Genomic DNA, 21,551 nt, shown 5'->3' on the forward strand with positions numbered 1-21,551 from the left:
GATTGCAATGATTATGTCACAAATCACAGCAAACTCAACAGAATTTAGGCAAGCAGCATAGATGAGGGAAGACAGGATCTTACAGAATTAGGTATTAAGGAAAGGCCCACATTAATTCGCAAGCTCACAAAGGATAAAAGCCATATATTTTCAAGCCCTTCACACTCAAGAGAAAGACTAGAGAAATAACTACCCTCAGGCAGGCTTGTGAAGATATTTTATGTTTAATACATCTGAAAAGAATGCATATACAAAGAACTTAGACATGAAAAAGCATTGGTTCAACACTAATGAGTTGACAAGAAATTGGAGTTTGGGAAGATGGAAAAGATTCCCTAAGTCTTTTCCCTAAAAGAAAAACAATTTAACTTGCAAGCCAAAATGTGGTTTTTGGTAAAGTCCCTACGAATACTGCTGTCTGTGTAAAGATCCTGCGCACAATCCTTGTTGGGCCAGAACCCATCTTACAGCTTCAAGGTTACTTAAAATGCAGAAAAAGGGGATTCCCTCAACTGGTCCCTGCGTGGTGCCATGCTGAACACTAAGAAACCCTCCCCACAGTTCCTTCCTACTGACAGGTCTGTCTTTCAATCTCTCCTTGAAGGACACCAAACCTTTGTAGGGAGATGCACCACCAGGGCCAACTCTCATTCCAATACTCACCAGGTTCTTTCAGTGCATCCAGACAGCAGTGGACATGCTGGTCATTGGAAGCATTTCTCAAATAAGAAAGGATTGGCAGAAAGATGGGCTTGTTAAAAGCCAACTGAATCAGTTGGGCACGCTTTAAAAGGTGCAGTTATTTCTTCAGCACGTGACCAAAAGCTCATGAAGGGACTGACAAGTTAGTTTCCAAGTCTGATGGTGCATCCAGGGGAAAGGATTCTTCTGTTCCTAAAACTTTATAACTTAGAGGACGGGGCAGAAATTTATGACTTGCACAGTGGGAAGCCAGGGGGAGAGAGACAGAGATACAAGGCAACTTCAGAGGAGATGCAGATACATTTTCTACACTCCTCCTTAGAGGAGCACCAGCTCGGGACATCTTACTTTCCTGTATTTGTCTTTAGTATGAAAGGCTGTTCACACACAGGCTGCTGGCTGGCTGTAGAACAGCCCTAGGAGTTCTTGAAACCAGAACTAAGTCTTGCCAGACTGGCGGAAGGGGCAAGGCTTCAGTAAAACAGCCTAGAATTAGTCTGTTACAGAAAAAAGTCATGACAAGCATGCCTGGATTTTAAACAAAAAATTAGAAACAGTAAACAAAATAAAAAACTAGTACTGATCAGTGTTTTCTGATACTACGTAATTACTCAAAATTAACTAGTTTAACTGAATTGAGGGGACACTGGGGAATAAACACTAACATTCTCATCTCACACAGGGATCGTGTGGGGGAGATGGGAGTGCAGGGTATTTGTCATTATTGCAAAAAACAAATTTTAAAATTTGTATCTTTAGTTTGATTTAAACATTGCTTTTAGTATGACATCAAACACCAGCTTTGCAGAAGGGGCTGTGGAGGGACGTTCATAGCAGCACACACCTGCGGGTCTTCTTCGGCTCCGGAGGCTCCAGGGCAGCCAATATCGCCTCATCAAATACATTCTTTAGGCCTTTCTGAAAAGGGGCAAAGAGAGAAAGGGGCAGTCTCATTTTTGAGTTCACACAAACAAAAGCACGGAGAGTCAGGTGGCAGACAAACCCCTCCAGTGAAGGATCCCAATCTGACACCCAGACCCCCCCGTCTCCTTTGCTCAGCAAGGGTCCGCCCCAGCTGCACTGCTGCCGGCAGCGGTTCCTTATCACAGCAGCTGATCTGCTGAACACGAGCACAGGGCTTGGAAAACAGAGCAGTACACTCCACAAGAAGCAAATACACGTACCGAAGTCATTTCCTTAAGGCAGTTTTTATGATTAGTTGGGCAGTGACACATCTGACATGCTAACAACAAAGCAGGAAGTGCTGCATTCGAATGGAAGAGCTCTACTGGAGCACGCCGAGCACAGCAGGGCGGACACCCGCGTGTCGAGGGGAGAAGAGGAGACAAGGCAAGCATGCAATGATCAAACTGGTCCAGGACACGCTCAGGGCAGGACTCTGGCCCCACACACCCCGTGGTTAGAAGCAGGCAGGTAGAGCCCAGAAGCTGTGCATGGTATCAGAGTCAAAATGGGAGGAGTACAAAGCAGGGACACTGCACAGGTGTTAAACTGAAGCCAGGGAGAGCAAATCAGAATAAAGCTTCATCAGTCATTTATACAAACAACCGCAGTTTTTAATTTCAAAATTTAAAGAAACTACAATTGATGTTATTCTCCTTAAAACAATAAAAATCAGAAGCGCAAGAGTAAGAAGCAGCTTTACATCTTACAGTAACAGGCTTTAAGAATCTATTACTGAAATGTTCTATCGTGTTAGTGAAAGCAAGAGAGTTTTAACAGTTCATCAAGCAGTAGCAAATACATTGATATTTCCTTCCCAAGGACTTACAAATACTCCACTACAGCACAGACAGCCAAAGCAATTGCAACAAAACATCTCACTGCACAAAGGAGAACCAGAAATTCCTTCACATTACAGCATCACTTGCAGATCACCGTTCCATGTACTTTTGTCATGCAATTACATTTAACAAGAGTCACAAGTAGAAATTGAAAACACACAACGCTTCTTCCAGCTGGATTCAGGAAGATCAAACATCATGTCTTATTCTTTCAATCTTTTTCTTAGAGAGGAATGATGTAATCAGATCCTTTCCCCCAACAGCCTGAATTATAAAGCTACCCACATCTGGCAACCCAAGCAGCAGAGAGTTAAGCGAGTCCAGTTCACGTTCCATGGTCACAATGTTTTACTAAAGATTTTAAGTACTGTCATCAGTCCAAGAGCTAATACAGAGTTGCTCTAAAATGGTAAGCAGACAACAGCTTTCAATAGAGGTGGCTTTATTCGTTTTTAACCAGGTTTCTACAGTAGTGGGACAGAGGAAGCAGCAGCAAGAGGGGAAGGAGAAAGTTTAGAATATACAGCACTTCCTTTTGGGCTGAGTTTCCGGAGGCTCGAGGGCAGCTAGGATAGCCTCATCAAACACATTCTTCAGACCTCTCTACAAGACAGAGGGGAGGAGAAAAAACAGCAGCCAGGTTAGAGGATTAGAGAAAAACAAGCAGATACAAAGAGCATTCAGGATAGAGCAGGCTGAATTCACACAGGCAGTAACACGATTTACTTTGCAAAAAACAAAGTAGATCCCAGGAAGAAATCTCCTTCAGACAACCCAGAAGCAAAAAGAGACAGAACATGTGACAGACCACCAAGTTAACCAACACGAACACCCAAAAGGGCAGAGGAACAAACACAGCAGCAGTTGGCAAAGCCACCTGAGGAAGGAGCTGCTCAAAAAATTGTGTTTTCCCCTAAGTGCTGGAAATACACTTGGTGAGATTACAGGGGAACAAACACATGGGAGAGCTGTGTGCCCCACTGAGTGCAGCTCCTGTGGCAGTGACCCACTCTAAGTGGCCATGGCAGGTGCATGGACTCACTGCTCCCACCTACAGCAGCAGCCACATCAGAGCAAAGGCTCCCCATCATTCTGCTTTGTGAATTCAGCCCTGAATAACTGAAGAACTCCAGACAGCGGGGAGAACACGATCTGGGATTGAAGCAGTACCTCTCTAAGTAAGCCACTGTCATCTGCAGACATGGCTATTCAGTCACATACAAAGTGATGCAATACCTTACCCAACAGCCAGCTACAGGAACGATGCTTTTCAGTTATTCAGTTAGTTATTAAAGCAAGTATAACCATTCAAAGGAAAACAGACACTAGGTTAGGACTGGAGTAATTGAGATCCAGCACTACACAAGCAGTCAGAGCTCTAAGAGGTCTGCAGGGATTGCATCAGAGCACAAAGCATGCCTTGCAGTTACTGTAAGCACAACAAGACCACCACAGTACATCAGCACTCCTACACAGCTCTGCCAAGTTACACGTGAACACCAGAAGTGAAACCTGGCTCAGTTTGTGCTAACTGGACTCGCCTAAATCTACTGTCACCAGTGCAACCTTTGTAACTTCTGAAGAACTGCTTTATGTCAGCCAAAGAAGAACAGAAAAGCTTCAATTACTTCCTACAAACATTTGTGGCGTTTGTAAATTTTTATTTTTGAACACCATTCAAACAAGAGGTTCAGATACATTCCTTTCAGCAAGTCTTTTACTGGAGCCCTTACACAGGAGGTCTCTAAGACAATTCCACCTGGAAGCATTTATGTCCAAGTTACACGCAAGGTTATTAATTTACCTTTATCAAGTCTATGTACAACTCTGTACATTTTCTCCAGCATGTTTTAAGAGTTGCAACCTATGCTCAAAAAAACTTAAGAGACTTCAGATTGATAATGTCTAAATGCAGCCTGAGTACTAGTTAGATTTTTCCTCTCTGATTGGGCTGTTATATAGACCCAATTATGCAACAAAGAACCCAAACAGGGCAAGAGTCGAGAAAGTAACACTTTTTTTTTTTTTATTTACTACTCTTGGACTCCTCCTTTGCTTTCCTAGTACAAAAAACAGGGATAAATGATGACAAAAAAGGGTAAAATTACTGTGAGAACTGGACTGGAGACAGAAATCTGGATGACAGAAGAGTGGGCACACGAAAGGAGCTGCGTTGGATCTGACCAGCCCACAGGCCTTGATGCTCTGGTTGAAGCAGCACTTCTCTGGGCTGCAGCAGCCAGCCAGCTGGGTTCTGGCTCCCTTTATCCCCACTTCCTCATGGGAAACTTAAGGGTCCTCACAAATCTGGTTTTGTCAAAACCATCAGCTGTGCTCAAGCCTAGCATCAGAAAAAGGAACAAAATTCAAAGTGTTCCCTTGTGCTCAGTAGCTGCATAGAGCTACAGGAAGCTACTCAGAGACTTAAGGATGACAGAAGCAACAATGCAAATCCATCACCCTGCCCTAAAAAGGAAGTGTTATCTACTACTGACAGTGGTGTTTGGGTATTATTCTGTAGGAAAAAGGCTGAAGGCATCGATACTGACCTACTTCAGTGCCTTCATCACAAAAAAAGCACTGTACCTAAAAAAAAAAAATGATGGAGAGAGAGGGAAAACAGTTCACCCTTTACCACTGCAGAGTCATCCAGACTCATGATGGTGCAGATACTCTGCCTTTACAGAACAGAGTCAAACTCAGCCTCTTAGGACCCACGTATCGTGTTCAGAACATCCGACTGTTCCACACAGACAAGTGGAATCTTAAATCCTGGGGAAAACAAAAATAACAGCTCCGTAATTTTATGATTATTTACTACCGTTGTGAAGTCATTTCCAAGTTAGTGGGAAGGTAGAAAATGCCAGATAGCTGAGATGAACTGTGTAGATGGATGCCAAGGTAAAGAGATAACTGGAATTACCCAGCTGAACCTAGCTTCACTGGAAACCAACTACTACAGCACTGCCTTGCAGGTAGGAAAACAACCTTCCTGGCTAGAACAGCCAGCTGCCCTCTGTGCTCCGCAAGCCACCAGCTACATCACAGCTGGAAACTTCAAACATCTCCCCCTTTGCAGAACATCTACATTTCTGTTTGGCAGCTATTACCAACAGGCTGAGTAAGAGATGTTTTGCAGGGAGTGTCCATGACAAATGAAGTAAGAAGAGCAGAGCAGAAGATTATCTTTCAGGTGAGAAAGCCTCAGAATCCTCCTACCAGATTATTCCCAACTTCTGAGACCACTACTGGGTATACAGCCACTAGATTGCTGGAGGAAATTCAGGCTGAGCTTCCAAGTGCATAAAGCTGTTCTCTCCAACTGATACACTTAATTTATCTGGAAATTAAAAGAATGGATAAACAATGAAGTCGTTATATCAGCCCTTCTAGTAATTTCAGGTGCTTCCATGTAATTTGAACAGATTGAAGAAGGCAAACTTAAAGATACAGAGGAAAGGGCAAAAAATCCTGGTATCCATTTCACCAATAAGTAGGTTCCACAGCCCAGCCAGCAGCAGCATTCAGGTTGTGCAACTGACACCATCTACAGCAGGATGCCTTGCCACAACACTTCCAGGGCAGTGTCCCACACATTCCCTCAGAAGGCTGTTCTCAGTTTGGGGAAAAAAAAAAAAAGCCTCAGGATGACAAATGGAAAAGCCACTGTGCAACCTGGGCAGAGGGTGCAAGGGGAGCAGAACTTCAGGCTTGGAAGCTCAGAAACAAAGCTCTGTGCTCAAGATACTATTCATCAGTGCAGCAAAGTGCCAAAGAGTGAAAAGCTTGATACTGTGCACCTCTGGTTTGTGTACATCAAGTAGGTACAAATTCTTCTCAGAGGAGCATTAAATAAACTGCCAAGAGTTGTAATATATTATGCAGGAGTGGACACACAAGATGATGTTTCCAGGGCACCCAAAGACAAGGTAGATCCCAGCTGTCCACCCTCCCCACACTAACTTCAGAGGAAAAGACTGCCAGGTTTTGGTGCCTCGAGTCAGCAATTTCAGTCATTTTTAGACTCATTTTCACACATTAGTTCACAGCACAGCACGTTTATATCTTAAGAACTATACGATTAGTATTTTCTGTTGCAACAGAACTTCCATCTTAAGGCATACAAAAGAAACAGATCACCATAGACTAGGTGGGGAGAAGAGAAAGGAAGCTCTAAAAAGGAAGAGAAAGAAGCTCTCAATTAGGAAGGCTTCTATTCATAGAAGGAACAAAACTTACTTCACTAAGACAGAAACTGAGATCTGTTTTTTTCTTTGACTGCTCTCTTCAGTTGTGATCTGCATACTAACCCACTTATTGTCCGTAACATGCCTTCTAAGTTTTAGATAACTACTTTGCTCCAACACAAAAGCAAATCCTTCACCTCTCCTCTCCACTTGGGCCTAAATCTTCACAGGCCAATTTGCTTTGTACCACTGCCAGCTCCTCGTGCCTGAGAACAACAGGACAGAGAAAGCTACTATGTCAACAGCAGAAATGGAGCTCACATCCTTTCACATTCATTCTGAGCAGCTTTTCCCCTGGAACTGAAAAAAAATATATACGTATGTGGAATACAAACAAGCAGAAATGGACAAAGACCAACTCTTACCTGCGTAAGCGCAGAGCACTCCACGTATTTAACAGCCTTCAGGTCCCGGGCCAGTTTTTCGGCTGTCTCTGGAGTTATGGGCTTCTGCTTGTTCTTGGCAAGTTTTTCAATTGTTGAGGGATCATCTCTTAGATCAATTTGGGTCCCGACAAGCAGGAAAGGAGTCTTTGGACAATGGTGAGTAATTTCAGGTACCCACTAAGGAGAGAAGATACAGTATTTATTACTGACCACCCAGTCAAGATTAACACTTTAGATATTACTAAAAATCACAGCAGCAGCTCCTTCTCAGGAGAACTCAGGCAGAGTTGAACCAACCTTTTCTTTCACATTTTCAAATGAAGAAGGAGATACCACTGAAAAACAGACCAGAAATACATCTGTCTGTGGATAGCTGAGGGGTCGTAATCTATCATAATCTTCCTGACCTATAAGGGAGAAAATTAACACAGTATTAGAGGTAGACAGCAAAATATTGCCTTTTACAGGTTGTTAGAATACACATTCCAGCACAAAAGCATTATTGTGAGTAGTTCTAACACTTAAGCAAATACACTGAATCCAAACATTCAGGGAGCCTAGTACTCAGATACAGAATTCATTCAGTTGCTACGTAACAACAAGCTGCTTAAAGTCACAAGAGAGAAGGGAAGGTCAGCAGTGTGCCCTAATAAATTCTTTTTAGGTCAAGCAGCCACAGACTGCAGAATGTAAATCTGGCTGTAATTCAGGTCTTCTGCACCTACTCTAGCTATAAAATATATTTTGACATCAAATTTCATTAACATGCAAAAACTAAAGTTTCAGAAGCAATTTTGCTCCCTAGGAGGTCCCAACTCACACTTGAACACATTTAGTGAAGTGTTCTTTAAATAGTAAGAGAAGAATGCTGCTTTTACAGGTACGGGAGTAACAAGGCTGCCTAGCAGCCATCCCCTACAAATATACACAGGGAAGGCTGTGCTTCAAAGCTGTTCCCTTTGGGTCTGCACATCAGACAGCAGCAGCCCCTGCAGCACACCACTAGCGCTGACCCACCAAACTCTGCAGCAGCTCATTTCTACACCTGCTCAATTCAGTACCACTCTTCTTAGAGAGCAAAGCAAGGCTCCCATTTAAGGAGCTACTTCATGAGCTGGCAACCAGCTGAGCATTGTTTATTCAAAAAACACTCAGATTTCAACTGAGTCTCACGTTTATCATACAGGACAAAGACTTCAGAGACCTTAAAGGAGCTGACCACACCTGGGACATCTCAGTGGAAGATCTGTAGTTCGAAGATGGAGATCTTAACAGCTTGTACTACTGACAGCTACCGTACTTCTCTGGACACACATGGGAGCTAAGCACTGACCAAAGCAACTTGTTGCAAACTACCCCCAAAAAGCTGTCTTCACAGAAGAAAGTTTTTATAATATGTCAGTCATTAATATGGTTTCTATTCATTTAAGTTCTGTAGCTTGCACTAGTAGCTGCTGTTTAGTAAAAAGATGGGTGACCCTCAAAGCAGCAGCCCTTTAATTTCACAAGCTTGGTCAAAAGGAAAGCTTTTATTTTCCCAAGTACATCAAGCTATATGCACTAAGTCATTTGGCTTCTGCTCCACAGAGCATCTTATCCAAGAACTGAGGAGTTTGTAATAACATACAAACCACGCTTCTGAGAACAACGTGAAGAGTAATTAAAGCCACAGCACTTAACTGGAGCACAAGATCACATCAGTAATTAATAAAACACTAACAATGCATCTGTAAGAATACAGCTGGAAAGAGTCACATTAAGTTCTATCAAGGCAATTTAGGCAACACTTTGCCAGCCAAGTTCTCTGACAGGACTACACTGAACAATAGTTTGCAGTATCAGAAGTTGCGTACTGCTCTGCTATTATTACATGCTGGGGACTGGACATGTCCTGGGTAAGCTTCTACCCACCCTTGTTACGTTCTCATGCTTGCTAATAAATGCTGTGTAACACTGTACATTACTCCAGCCACGAGCTCAAACACCTTCTAATAACAATGAACAAAGAAGCCTGCAGACTTTTCCCTTTCACAGAAGACCAACTTTTGCCTCTTCTGGTATACCTTCATGGTCAACATCATTTCAGCTAAATCTAGGGCAGTTACAATGACATGAGCACTCCATTTCTCACCTGCAGTATCAAAGAGGCCTAGAGTGTAAGGCTCTCCTCCAATCATCACCGTTACAGCATAGTTATCAAAAACCTGTTCAGGAAAGAAACATTTAAGAGCAGGTCAGTATGCTATCTTTCAAACCATCCACTACCTACCATGTTGAGCCCCCTCTGATTTGTACAAGGCTCATCTCAGCAGGACAGAATCCATCACGCTTCCTGCACTGTCACTGAGGCTGTTAACAGGATGATTCCATTTGTGATAGGGATGCAAGAGTTATTTCCACACTTTCTCTAAAGTAAAGGCACACCAGATACACTGCTGCATCTAATGCTATAAAAGCCACAAAAGAACAAAACACCTGTAACAGCTCTTGCCTGTAATTGAGAAGATCAAGCCACAGCATCTGTGTAGCAGCAGGCACAACAGTTCTGTCCACGAGGTCACAAGCACACACTGCATCAAGTGTTTCACCCAGCAACTTGTTTACAACACAGCTGATCACATGCTCCTACCCAAAGCCTTTTCCTTCTAAACCTGCAAACTCATAAAGGACCATACTGCTGGAGGTCAACATTAATTTCAATGACTATTTCATCTTCAGAACCAGAACAAAACGTTTCAGAAGCTATCTTCATCAAAAGCTTTTCCCACTGGAAAAAAAAAAAAAGCTGTCTCTGCACATCGTGCTGCAAGTGACCTGAGCAAGGACATGAAAGCTTCATACCCTTCAACACAACAATCAAGTCTGAGCAACTTCCAGAGCAGAAGTAAATTGCAGCATTAAAGCAGGTCACAGTGAACTCGGAAGCTTTTCACAGAAGAGATGGAAGGAGGAACGCTGAGAAATGAGCTGTCACACACATATTCACAAGGTTTCATTACAAGCTTAGGCCCTTGAACAATTTCCACTAAGATATGGGACTAAGACTAGCAAGACAGCACTTCAAAGCTGAACTTTGATGAGTTCAGATCCTCTCCTTTCCAGCCAACTGCTCTGGTTAAAGCAATACCTGCCACTACATTGATTTTTCCAACTTATCACAACCCATTGTGACCCAGAAGGAAGTTACACATCCCCAGAACCATCAACTAGAACTGGAAGTTTCCCTCTCACCCAGTTATGGTTTAGCCTTCAGGATTTAAGGACTGCAAGAGACTTCAACATTCACATCCCACATCCCACACAGCCCAATCCTTGACACACTACCCTGACTTTGCTTTACTGCACCCTCCTGTGAGCATCCAGCCACAATATAAGACCTTCAGGCTGTGGAAGAAGGCTGCAGGCATTTCACAGGCACATTCCATATGCAATGACCACTACTTCAACACTCCAAAGTACAAATGACCCAAAGGATCAGAAAGTGGTATGCTCCTCACTGAAGGTCAGAGCACCGATTCTTCGAGATGTCAGAGGATTATTACAAGCTAGAAATCCCAAAGATATTCCTTAATCAGCACTCCTGCTCTGGCCCTCTACTATTCCCCCATCTTTACCCAGTGAACAGAGAGTTTAAGTTGTTAAATGCAGAGGATTAACATACTTGGCTTTTTGCACTTGGTTTTTGTTTTTAAAGGTAGAGCTAGAACTGAGAAAGTCTGTGGGTCCAGCACTGGAGAGGCCAAGGTTACAAGGCCAGCTCCTCATGACAAACTTGCAAGCACCACAGATCTAGCACAACCACCACTTCATTCTCAACTGTGCTAAACAGCCTAAAACCCAGAGCAGCAACAGTCCAACAAGAAGTTTCAGTTCCTGCTGGTACCAGACAGCCCTCTACAGCAGGAAGCTCAAGCTTCCACGTTACAGAACTCACACCACCTACCATTCCCCAGACACAGACAGTGCCACTGCACACATAAGTTCCCTGCTGCCTTTTTTGAAAAGGGAATGATGTCAAAAACATGCATGTGATAAACTCCACACCAGCACAAAATCCATGCCCCCCTGGGAAATACCATTGAAAAAGAAAAGCAAAACAGAACCAACTGAAAGATCCTGTCAGACTGAAGCAGCAGCTGCAGAGTGCAGGTACAGCCAAGCAGGGCAACAGCACACACAGCTTACATCAGAGCCTTCAGTAGCCGCACGTGCAGAACAGGTCAGTTTGAAACCAGACTCAGACTTACAGGAGCATCCTCACCTGCCACCAACTGTTCTGTGCCCTGTCACAAGGCTCTGCCTTCATTTTGGAACGATGCTATCTATTACATTTCTTTCCCTGTTTATTACTACAAGCATTAGCCAGAATATCAGAGCTTACTTACCAGTTCTCAAAGTCTGAAGGAAGCCTTTAGGCCAGAGTTAGCAACTGGCCTGTGATATTCCCAGAACACTGAGATTCTCAAGACCAGGTTCAGGAGAAAAAACAATTTCAGAAGCATGAAACTGTTTTAAAAAGTACCACAATTGAGCCTTAGCACACCATGAACACACTTAAATGACATGTAACTTAATTTCTTTGAGTAGCTTTTCCTTATGACCAGGGGTTTACAGATGATACTATCATCTGCAGGACAGCAGACTTGGAATGTGTATTTTGAAACCTCACAAGTTTAAGACTGAAACATTTTTGAATGTAATGAAGGATAACTTCACTGGAGATAAATATAGAAGCTTCAGGCTCACTGCTGAAACTCACTGACCACTTTCATTTTGTCTTGACCATAAAGACTGGCTTAAATAGGGCAAGCAGACTTCCACAGGCACTGTGCAGCACGCAGTTATCCTAGAAACAACACAGCAGGTTTTTCTGCACCACTCGACAGCAACAAAGTGCAGATGCAAACACAACCAGTCCCCTGCTAGTCCTTAACAGGAGGATCTCTGCACAAGGCTGAGCTTTGGTCTCCGTGCCTATACACAGCCCTCAGGCTGGTCACTGCATCCAAGCTGCATGCTCTCAGGCTTGGGGATACTTGCACCACTTCCTTTTCAGCACCAAATCCACAACTAAGCTCACAAAAAGTCAATCCTGTTCCAAGGAAGCCTCAAGTTCAGCAAGCTGAAAAGTCTTCAGAGAGTGGTCAGAGACAGCAACTAAAAAGAATCACAGAAACTTCCTGCAGCTTCTCTGTCACAAAAATGACTTGTTTTTCCCCTTTGGCTTTGTGGGTTCCTTTCTTTGATTACTTTTACACAAAGTATCTGCTGCTTTGAAAGAGGCATCATGAAGAACCCAGCATCTCAAAGAAGTTCTGTTCTTTTAAGTTGCTTTATGAGAGCAAAAAAGCCCAGTGACCCTAAAAACAAACTGAACGTCCCACTGTCAGCATGCTAATCCTGCATAGGCAGCACTAGAGCAACACTTCTGTATCAGAAAAACAACACACAGAGGCCATGCAGTCAGACTGCTCCAACCTTGATCTTGAGACAAGCTAAGGGATTTGATATCTCAGAAAACTGACACTGTAAGACTCAAAAAGGTCACGACAAGCGTTACGTGAAGACAGAAATAGAAGGAATACATACAAAGCTGTTAGATATCTGTATGCACAACTGGAATGAGGCTGAACACTCTAGATCCAAACATGACTTCAATTAAACATGAGGAGTAACCACACACTCCACAGTGCACTGCATGATCTCTCAAAGCTGCAAAGCAAAAATCAGCATCAAAAATGGTAACTGGTCAGTGACCACCTTAGCAGCATGAAGTACTATTTTCCCTAAACGTAAAGACGTGGCTACAACAGAGCTCAGCAAGCTGGAGATCAGGAGTTCCTGCTGCCCGCCCTCCACTTTGCTCTTTTAGCAACTGCAGATGATCTGATTCACAAAATCCAGCCAGTGGCCATCAGCAAACAGCAGCCAAGACCCTACAAAGCACTCAAACAGCAGGAACTGACTGCATACAGGGAAAGAACCCCAGCAGCACCAGGTGATAGCAAGGATCAGCAGCAGCCGCATAACAGACTCAGCATTACTTTTCCATGGTGTATTAGCCTGCAACAAGCTGAAGGTACAGATCTTAAGGTGTTTGTGCCACACAACTTCTTTTGAAAGGAAACTCATGCTGCACAACCCACCGTGCCCCAAGAACTGGAGCCATTCCCACACTCACCGTTGGTACGTATTCCGATGGAAATTTATTTGTTGTGTAAGAAATTAAGAGACAGGTTTTACCAACAGCACCATCACCCACAACTACACACTTAATCGTCTGCATAGCTGAAGTCTGCTACAGTATCAACTCCAACGTGAACCTGAAAGGAAAAAAGAAAAAAGAGATTTAGGTTTTCCATTCCCCTCAATTGCAGTGTGTGTCGTTAGATAGCTTCAGCTGGAGCCCAGGCCACTAACAGGACGTACTGGGATCTGACAGCAAGGTATTCTTACACAAAGCAGTTGATGCAATCACTCCATTGCACACATCAGAGGACATTCATTTTTCATATATGCAAATTCTTCCAAATAGCTAGCCTTTGCATTGCACACCATTGCCAAACACCGGCTAAGGCTAAGTTTGGCACAGTCACTTCTCACACTGAGAAGAATCTGGTAAGTTGAGTCACTCTAAAATACAACATTTTTTGCCTGGTTACCTAGAGCTGGGCAGAAAAGGTCTCTATGCCTTTCAGTCTATTTCTGATGCACAAAAGCACCCAGCCTTACATGCATTGAAAAATGGAAGTGCGAACTTGGGTCTTGATAGCTGCTAAGTAACATATCTCCCAAGAGATCTTACCAAGGAAATACAGCAGCATGAGCTCTGAAAATAGTTTACAGGATAAAAATAAGCAGGTACAGACAAAGGCAAGCACTGGTTTTTTCAAAGGCGAGCTCTGTAATCTTCGTGTTACAGCTGCCACTTCACCTGTGCCTTCAGCCCCACTCAGAAGTGGCTAACAGAATGCAGGAGCCCAGCAGGGCACCCATTTCCAAGGGAACCCATTACTCTCCAGATGCCACAGAGCCACGATGCAGCAAACTATTTCAGTGCTGCCCCTGTACAGATTTGAGCACTGTAACTGACTGGGTACTTTCCACACACACTTCCTCCAAACCTTAGCTGGCTACCTCCAGAGCAAGGCACAGCCGCCCTTCATTAAGCTATTACTCTAATGAGTAAAATTACCACGCCTTCAGTCATGTTACCATGAGAGTATGAAACCCTAACCCCAGCAAGCCTAGCGGCAAAGCTGCCAATACTTTCAAACATTTCCATATTATTTACACAAACAGCAAGGATTTGCTTACAGAGATATCCTCCACCAGGGTGTGGATACAAGAACCTCAGGGCTGCAGCCTCACCTCATCGTTCTGCCTTGTGCACCGAGATCAACTCCATCAACATAATGACTGCACACGAAAATGGCACCCGTTCAACACGAAACACAGCTGAAAACAAGGTCCTTGTTAGGGAGCTGGGATGGACTATCCTGGAATCCACTCCTCCACAGGAAAACATATTAAGATACACGCATCAAGTTGAGATAAAATAAAATAGTCCAGCATGAGATCGGCCTGCAGAATAACTCATCCCCAAAGGGAATGCTAACGAAGGGAAGAAAAATTACAAAGTTTGTTTCCTCCTCACAAAGTGCCCATTAACAGCCAGTCTATATACAGGGCACCCAGCAGGACTAGATAGTAGTTTTAAATACCAGAGGGAATTGAAACAGGAATGGGAAGCACTGAAGTCATCCCAGTTTGAGTGCAGTAAGTAGACTGAGACATGTAATTATGAGCCTTGCGGTTGGGTCTAGAGAAGAAAGCTGATAAAGTCCAGGAACATAAAGCAATTTGAGTTAGTTCTGCTCAATAAGGCTTTTTTGAAATCTGAACTCATCTATTTCTTCAAATCTTTGTATTCTAATCAAAGGAAAAAAGAAAAAAAGCATTTCAATAAAGCACAAGTTAAGTGACTGCATGTCTAATAGCTGTTCAGTTTTACCCCATCCAACATGCAATTTCAAAAGGGGATCTCACAGAACTCAAGAATATCCCAGGAAATGGGATTTCTGGGAAGTGAGGATTACAAAGCCTGGTACATTTTGTCAAATTAATCAGATGGCCCCAGTGCAGCTCACGCGTCAGAGTTCTGTTTAAAACCTTGGCTGCACTTTCCTGACAGACAAGCGATCCCCCTTTGGAATTACCCCCCAGAAGCAGCTAGGAAATGCAAGCGTTAGGATGAAGAATTAACTGAACCAAAGAGGGATTGGGATTGTATGTCCACACCAAGGAAAACGTGAAGTTTCACACGTTCTCAGTGCAGGCCTGAACACACACCAGAAGACACCGCAGATCACAAAAGGCTGAAGAAACCCTATGTGAGGTGCCTGTGGCAGCCTCCTATGTACAGGGCGCCCACTGCCAGCCTCAGCCCCTCTCAGGAAAGCCTCCTTCCCCCACTCTAACAGCACGCACCTCAAGCACAGCATCACTGACTGAAGCATCAGTGAGACGCTGTCAGTCTCCACACACAGTCAGTGTTTCCTACTGAAATGAGAAGCACGAACCATCTTGCCTTCACTCTCTCCATACAAGCAGCTTAATTGCTACAGAAGCCACAAGTCCTCCAGCTCGTTAAGATTCCTTTTATTCTTAACCTACTGATGTCTGTTTGCAGGTTAAAACGCGTACCTTCTTCTAAGGCAGCCACGCTGTCAAATCTGTCTGCACATCCTGTACAAGCTTCCTGTCAAGCCATGGCAGCACCACAGCTTCCTCTTCACACAGCACTGAAGCTGCTGCCATTTCATCACCCACCGGCTAACGCAGCTTGCTGCAAGCTGCCAGCTGACAGCCAAGAACCATTTTGTGATGCTCCTCAGCGTGTACCACTGACACACAAACCTAAGCTCACCCAGCCTGCCACAGTGAGAAGTCTCCCAGATCAGGGGTGTCAAAGCAATGTAATCAGCTACCAGGAGGTTTCCTCACCAGAGAGGAAAAACCGGAGGGGAAAATGGGGAAGATCCTAATTGCACGCCTGTGTTATAAACCCAGCAGCCAGCAAACACCATTCCAGAAATGACCGTACAACACTCCGCTTCTCTGTGCGGATAACAAACCACTGTCAACAGCCATTAAAAGACCTCAGAGCCCTCAGTGCTCCCTCTGTTCTGAGCACGTGGTGCAAAACACCGACAGATTAAGGGCTGAACTCCAGAAGTCAGAACAGGTCTGAAGAGCAGCATTACCACAGCCAGCATCTTCCTCTGTAGGTGAACTGCAGCCATTCCCAGAAGCAAACTAAAGTTTCCGAAGTCCATCTTTCAGCTTCCCAGGAGCCTTCTTCATGGAGCAGACCTCACCCCAGAAGCAGCTGAGAGGTGACAGATGTGCCACTTCATGAAACTGAAAGGCTTTATTCCACTCTGAACCACTTGGTGCCAAGGTTACCTGCCCATCTTGCCCACAGCTCAGATCACTGCAGGCACACAAGGTATCCCAAATGTTCAAGCTAACTTTATGCTTTGGGAGTTTAATTTCCCAAACACAGCTAAAAAAAAAAAGAAAAAAAAGTCTGACAAAATACAAACCAGCACACAGCTGCACTCTTTCAAAACACAGCGAGTGATCAAGTTTAAGGCAAAATCTTAAAGAACAGGAGGGACTGACCTAAGAAACAATCCTGTACCACAACAGTTCGAGACCTTGTAACAACTATACCCTCTGAGGACTTTTTGGAGCTGCCACTAACAGTTCAGCCAGCCCTTAAACCCAGTCTCAAAACTTACTGTGAGGTGCTACTGTTTGTTTTAAACAGAAGTTGTTTCAGCAGCCAAAAGAGCTGCTGCACTACAAAGTGCTATCAAGGCAACCACAAGAATTCTGGTGGAGATCCAACCCCCACCAACACCCAGAGGCTTGGTCAGAAGCTCCCAATGTGCAGTGAAGTAACTGGAGGTGCCACCTCCCACCTGCCCACACCTGAGAGATGGAAATGCTCCAGCAGAACCATCCAGAGACACGGGACCACCAGCACAGATGGAGCAGCACTGTGACACCCAGGCCATGTTGTTCATGCAGTATCTGTTATTAGGGAACCACGTGCTCAATACAGCGGCAATAGGAGACCCCAGACACATACTTCAAGTCTGCCCCTTGACAAAGCCTATCTATCCCAAAGTCTCTGTAGTTTTGAAGCAACTTTTTTTCTGGACGAGTTGCTATGAACAGCTAAGGGGGAAGCTCAAGGTGTCACCTGAAAATGCAGCTCTTAGAGATTAACTGATATTTTCTATGCTTAATGCAACAGCTACCCCACACTGCTTCAGAAGGGCTCGTCACAACGAGCTGAAATGAAGACATACACAAGATAGGAAGTGAATACAGCTGAGTGGGAGAACTTTAAAAGTCTGAAGTTAAACTACTACCAGCATTAACGCCTTTCAAGTTCTACTACTTAAAAGGAAAAAATAAAAGACAGTCAACAGCCATGCTACTGCACAGCTCTAAATTCAAAACAAGCCTGGTCAAGCAGAGCGTGACTCAGTGGGCACAGCACAGCAAGGCTTCTGTCTGCTCACTGCAGCCTGCCCCACTTGGACCTCAAAGCAACCACCTTCACATGAACTCAACAGAAGGCAGAGGATGCCATCCTGTATCAAATCCTGAGAAATACAGGTGCTTATATTAAGTCCTTGCTTTTAGTCTTGAATTTTTACTCTCCGCTAACTCTCAAAGCCCACAGACAGCTGTTCGACCCTACTGTGCAATGACATTTTGTTCAGTGCTTTTATGCAATGTAAAGCACATCTATCTGTATTTGCTTAGCTTCACACTGCTAGCAGTTAAAGATGCAAGCTGTAGCTGTGCTCCTGTTTGCATAACAACTCATTACTGGGCACACCAGCCCCCATGCTCAGCTCCCCTCCCTGTAGCCAGACACCTTTAACAGTGCTACAGCTGACACTGACAGCAGCACAGCTGCTTTGGTGAGCATTTTTGCATAAGGGAAACCACCCTGCATGCACATCAGCTGCAGTGCTCGGTGAATGGTTCAGTTGCTGGTGCTCCATGCACACAAACTGCCCCAACACTGTCTGCAGGAAGCAGTGTGCTTATCACAGGCCTATCAACAAGACCGCTGAGGACTGAAGAGACGAGTCCCTGAAGAGACCTTTCCTTGGTGCTCATCTCCCTTGGTGTTCCTAATAAAAGTAGCTGAAGCCAGAGGTAAAGTAGCAGAGGTTGCCCTGCACTCAGCAAAGGAGGAGCTAACTGACATGGCTGGTGCCAGCCTCACATTCTTCCTTTTCGTGAGACAGGAGGATGCTGGGAATTATGCCTTACCATTCAGAAGAAATGGGGTAAATCTGCAGCAAAACAACTTAAAAATAGAAAGTCATTTTAAAAAGCTTTTCCCCCCACAAACCTCAATGCTTTCGTCCCACATTAGTGGGAAAGGAACTACCATCAGAACCCAGGGACACCCTGCCTTAATGCAATTTGTCACTTCCTTTGCCTTCTGGTCATTTTGGCCACTTACCTTCACGCAGGCAGAAGATGCAGCAAGGGTGCTGTTATATGCTACATCCTTAAAATACCATTTTACGTGTATTCCAGCACAACGGGGTGACAGGAGAAATGGCAAAAGCCTACAATGCACTAAGTGTGTAAAGAGAGCTCCTGCTAGAGTACTAGAAACCCACATTGCTTACACTTAATGCAACAGCACCTCCATCTTTGTTTTTTTTTTTTCCTCAGAAACTGAGCATCAAGTGTGAGGATAATTCCACCCCCCTACAATTCCTCCTGAAGGGAAGTCGCAGTAGAAACTTGGATGGCTGCAATTCATCATCAAGCCTATTGGCAGAGTCAAAGCTGGGCCGGCCACAGCGAGCAGGAAGAGGACTGAGGGGGCTGAAGCATGCAAGTCTGTAGGTGACTTAAAAGCTGTGAGTACTCATTAGTGTGAAACAGATAACCAGATCTGCAGTGATGCATGCTCAGTGTATCGGACGAGTTCTCTGAAGCAAAGCTGGAACCAACTACATCGATGTGCTGTATTAACTTTGAAGCCTGCAGTGCGACAGATAACTTCTGAAAAGATTTCAATTAAGATGTCCCAGCAGCCTGTGCTGGTAAGACTTGGAAACGTATTTCAGTACAACAATTGCATCTCAACTAGAAGGAGCTTCTTATCGAGATTAGCAAACATTGTGCTGCACTCAGCACCAACTTATCGTATTTCCTATGGGAAAGCAAAAGCACAGTTACACTCTCATCAGGAAAATCCCTACAGGTTTCAGTTGGGCTCCATTTCCATTTACCAGCCATCTTTCCAATAAAAAACATCTCCACTGTTCTTAAGTATTTAAAGACACTTCTCGTACTCCGGGGCCTTCGGATCTTTTTTGTTTAACAATAAAAACACAACAAATTTCCATCTGGCCATCAGTCCTCAGCAAACAATTCCAAAGCAGAATATATAATGAACTGAAAGCATCAGACACAACTCATGAATAACCAAGTTCAAAGCACGCAAATCTAATGAATTAAATTTCTGTCTAAGACATGCTGGCAAACTGCAAACGTGTTTTATCCTGCATCACAGCAGTTTTTATTCGTCACCAAGCCTTAAAAATGCTTTTCCTCCTTATTACTGAAGCATATAAGCAGTAAACACACTGAACAAGGAATCATTTCACAATTAATAATATATTGGTTCAAGTCTTACACACGTCTGCATTACCTGCTTCAGATGAATATTTGCCTATGCTGTCTGCCCTATCATCTTACACTAACAAACACTCATTTACAGGCCAAAACAACACATTTTCCACTTACAGACACCTGAATACAAAGGCTATCTAAACTTGTTTCTGTGCAAGAATATCCTGCTAACCAGCCGAGCCAAGCTACAAGTGCTTTACTGCCTTACTCCAATCAGTAACACTAGAAACTTGACCTGGGTTTTAATTACTCTTCTAAAAAAAGGCCATTTGGGGTGCTCCAATTTAACATTTTGAATAAAGCCAGCCAGGCCCTCTTTCTCTAGGGGAGAAGAAACACAAACGGATACAATCACAGATGCTCAGACCGAACTACTTTTGCCTACACATTTATCGCATCCTCCCACCCAGGCCTTGCCTTCGTGGTGCTCAGTCAGATGATGGGAGCAGAGCAGTGCTGGCAGATGGGGCAGCACCATTCTCAGCTCTGCCAAGCACAGCCACCTGGGCACAGCGTCCCGTCGTCGCCACCAGCTTCCAAGCTCCATCCGCTTAAAGCAGAGCAGCTACGGAAGCGGCATTAAAACACGCCGCTCTTATCTTCGAGACCTCAAGAACGAAAGAGAAACGCCCATCCACAGCAACCCCCCAAAGAACCAACGGGACGGCGGATGACCCAGCAGCACCTGGGCGAGACAAAAGCCGGGGAGCGCCTCCCAGCTTCCTCGGGAGGAGGAGGAGAGGGAAGGAAGCGTTTCGCGGTGCCCAAAGCGAAGCCCACACCCGCGCTGCGCCTCGGAACCGCATCGGAGCTGGGCGTCGCTCCCGGAAGAAGCGGAGGCCCAACCTGCGGCCCCGACCTCCGCCTTCCCCTCCTCCCTCGGGCGGCCGGGTGGTACCGCGGGGTTCGCAGCCGGAGGGCCCGCCGCTTCCTGCCGAGCGAGGCCGGGCGGCCCCCACCCGCGGAGCGCAGGGCAGGACGAACCAGGGCAGGACGAACCGAGCCGGGCCGAGCCGGGCGGGCCGCGCTGCCCCATCCCCACACACAGCTCTCACACACAGCTCGGCCCCGCTCTGCGCCAACAGCCCCGGCCCAGCGGCGGCGAGGCCCCGCACGCACACAGCGCAGCCCCAAGGATCGCTGCTCGTACACGGCCGGCTCCGGGCCCGGCTCGCCTACCCGTCCGCCCTCCCCTCCGCGCCGCGGACGCGCGGCTCCCAGCCTCCCGCCCCGCTCCGGCGCTGCCGCTCACCTCAGAGTCTCCGCCGGGCGTTGGCGGCTCGCTGCGGGGTCTCCTCGGCTTCAGGCGCAGGGGCACGCTGCCGGTGACGTCATCGCGCAGCACTGGGCGGGGCGCTGGTGACGTCATCGCGCAGGAACGCGAGGGCGGGGCGCGGGACGGCGCTTCCAGCTTGCGCGGTTTGGGTGCAGTGGGGCCGGTCGGGTTGCAAAAGGGCGCTGGCGTCGCCCAGCGCTACCAGTGCAAAACCCCGTCCTTAGTGCCGTGTCCACACACCCCTTAAGTACCCCCAGCGTTGGGGACTCCCCTGAGCAGCTTGGCATGACACTAAACGAACCAAGGCATGGGAAAATACACCGGGTCAGATGTTAAACATACTTAACAATGCCTGCTTTCACAAAGCTAGGTAATGCTAAGCAAATCA

At 45.4% G+C, this 21,551-nt stretch overlaps 1 protein-coding gene across 2 annotated transcripts; it reads right to left on the reverse strand.

Moving 5' to 3' along the window:
- Positions 1 to 205: 205 nt before the first annotated feature.
- Positions 206 to 21,280, reverse strand: CDC42 (cell division cycle 42). 2 transcript variants are annotated; one of them, XM_085242171.1, is made up of 6 exons: positions 21,140 to 21,280; positions 13,322 to 13,463; positions 9,272 to 9,344; positions 7,438 to 7,547; positions 7,120 to 7,317; positions 206 to 1,620 (listed from the first exon to the last, which is right to left on the reverse strand). In XM_085242171.1, the coding sequence occupies exons 2-6, from the start codon at positions 13,424 to 13,426 to the stop codon at positions 1,531 to 1,533; spliced, it is 576 nt and encodes a 191-aa protein (XP_085098297.1). In that variant the 5' UTR covers positions 13,427 to 13,463; positions 21,140 to 21,280; the 3' UTR covers positions 206 to 1,530. The 2 variants fall into 2 exon arrangements, with proteins under 2 accessions (XP_085098297.1, XP_085098298.1); XM_085242172.1 differs by lacking the exon at positions 21,140 to 21,280 and adding an exon at positions 21,067 to 21,088.
- Positions 21,281 to 21,551: the final 271 nt, after the last annotated feature.

Source organism: Meleagris gallopavo, chromosome 23 (genome assembly GCF_905368555.1).
Source record: "Meleagris gallopavo chromosome 23, MGAL_WU_HG_1.1, whole genome shotgun sequence".
In the NCBI taxonomy this organism is placed as follows: Eukaryota; Metazoa; Chordata; class Aves; order Galliformes; family Phasianidae; genus Meleagris; species Meleagris gallopavo.

Excerpts from the sequence above, each read along its gene's own strand:
- CDC42 (XM_085242171.1), bottom strand. The coding sequence starts at position 13,426 with ATGCAGACGATTAAGTGTGTAGTTGTGGGTGATGGTGCTGTTGGTAAA. Across the intron at positions 7,318-7,437 it reads TTGAAAATGTGAAAGAAAAG|TGGGTACCTGAAATTACTCA; the intron begins GTTGGTTCAACT and ends TTCTCTCCTTAG. Across the intron at positions 1,621-7,119 it reads AGTGCTCTGCGCTTACGCAG|AAAGGCCTAAAGAATGTATT; the intron begins GTAAGAGTTGGT and ends GCCCCTTTTCAG.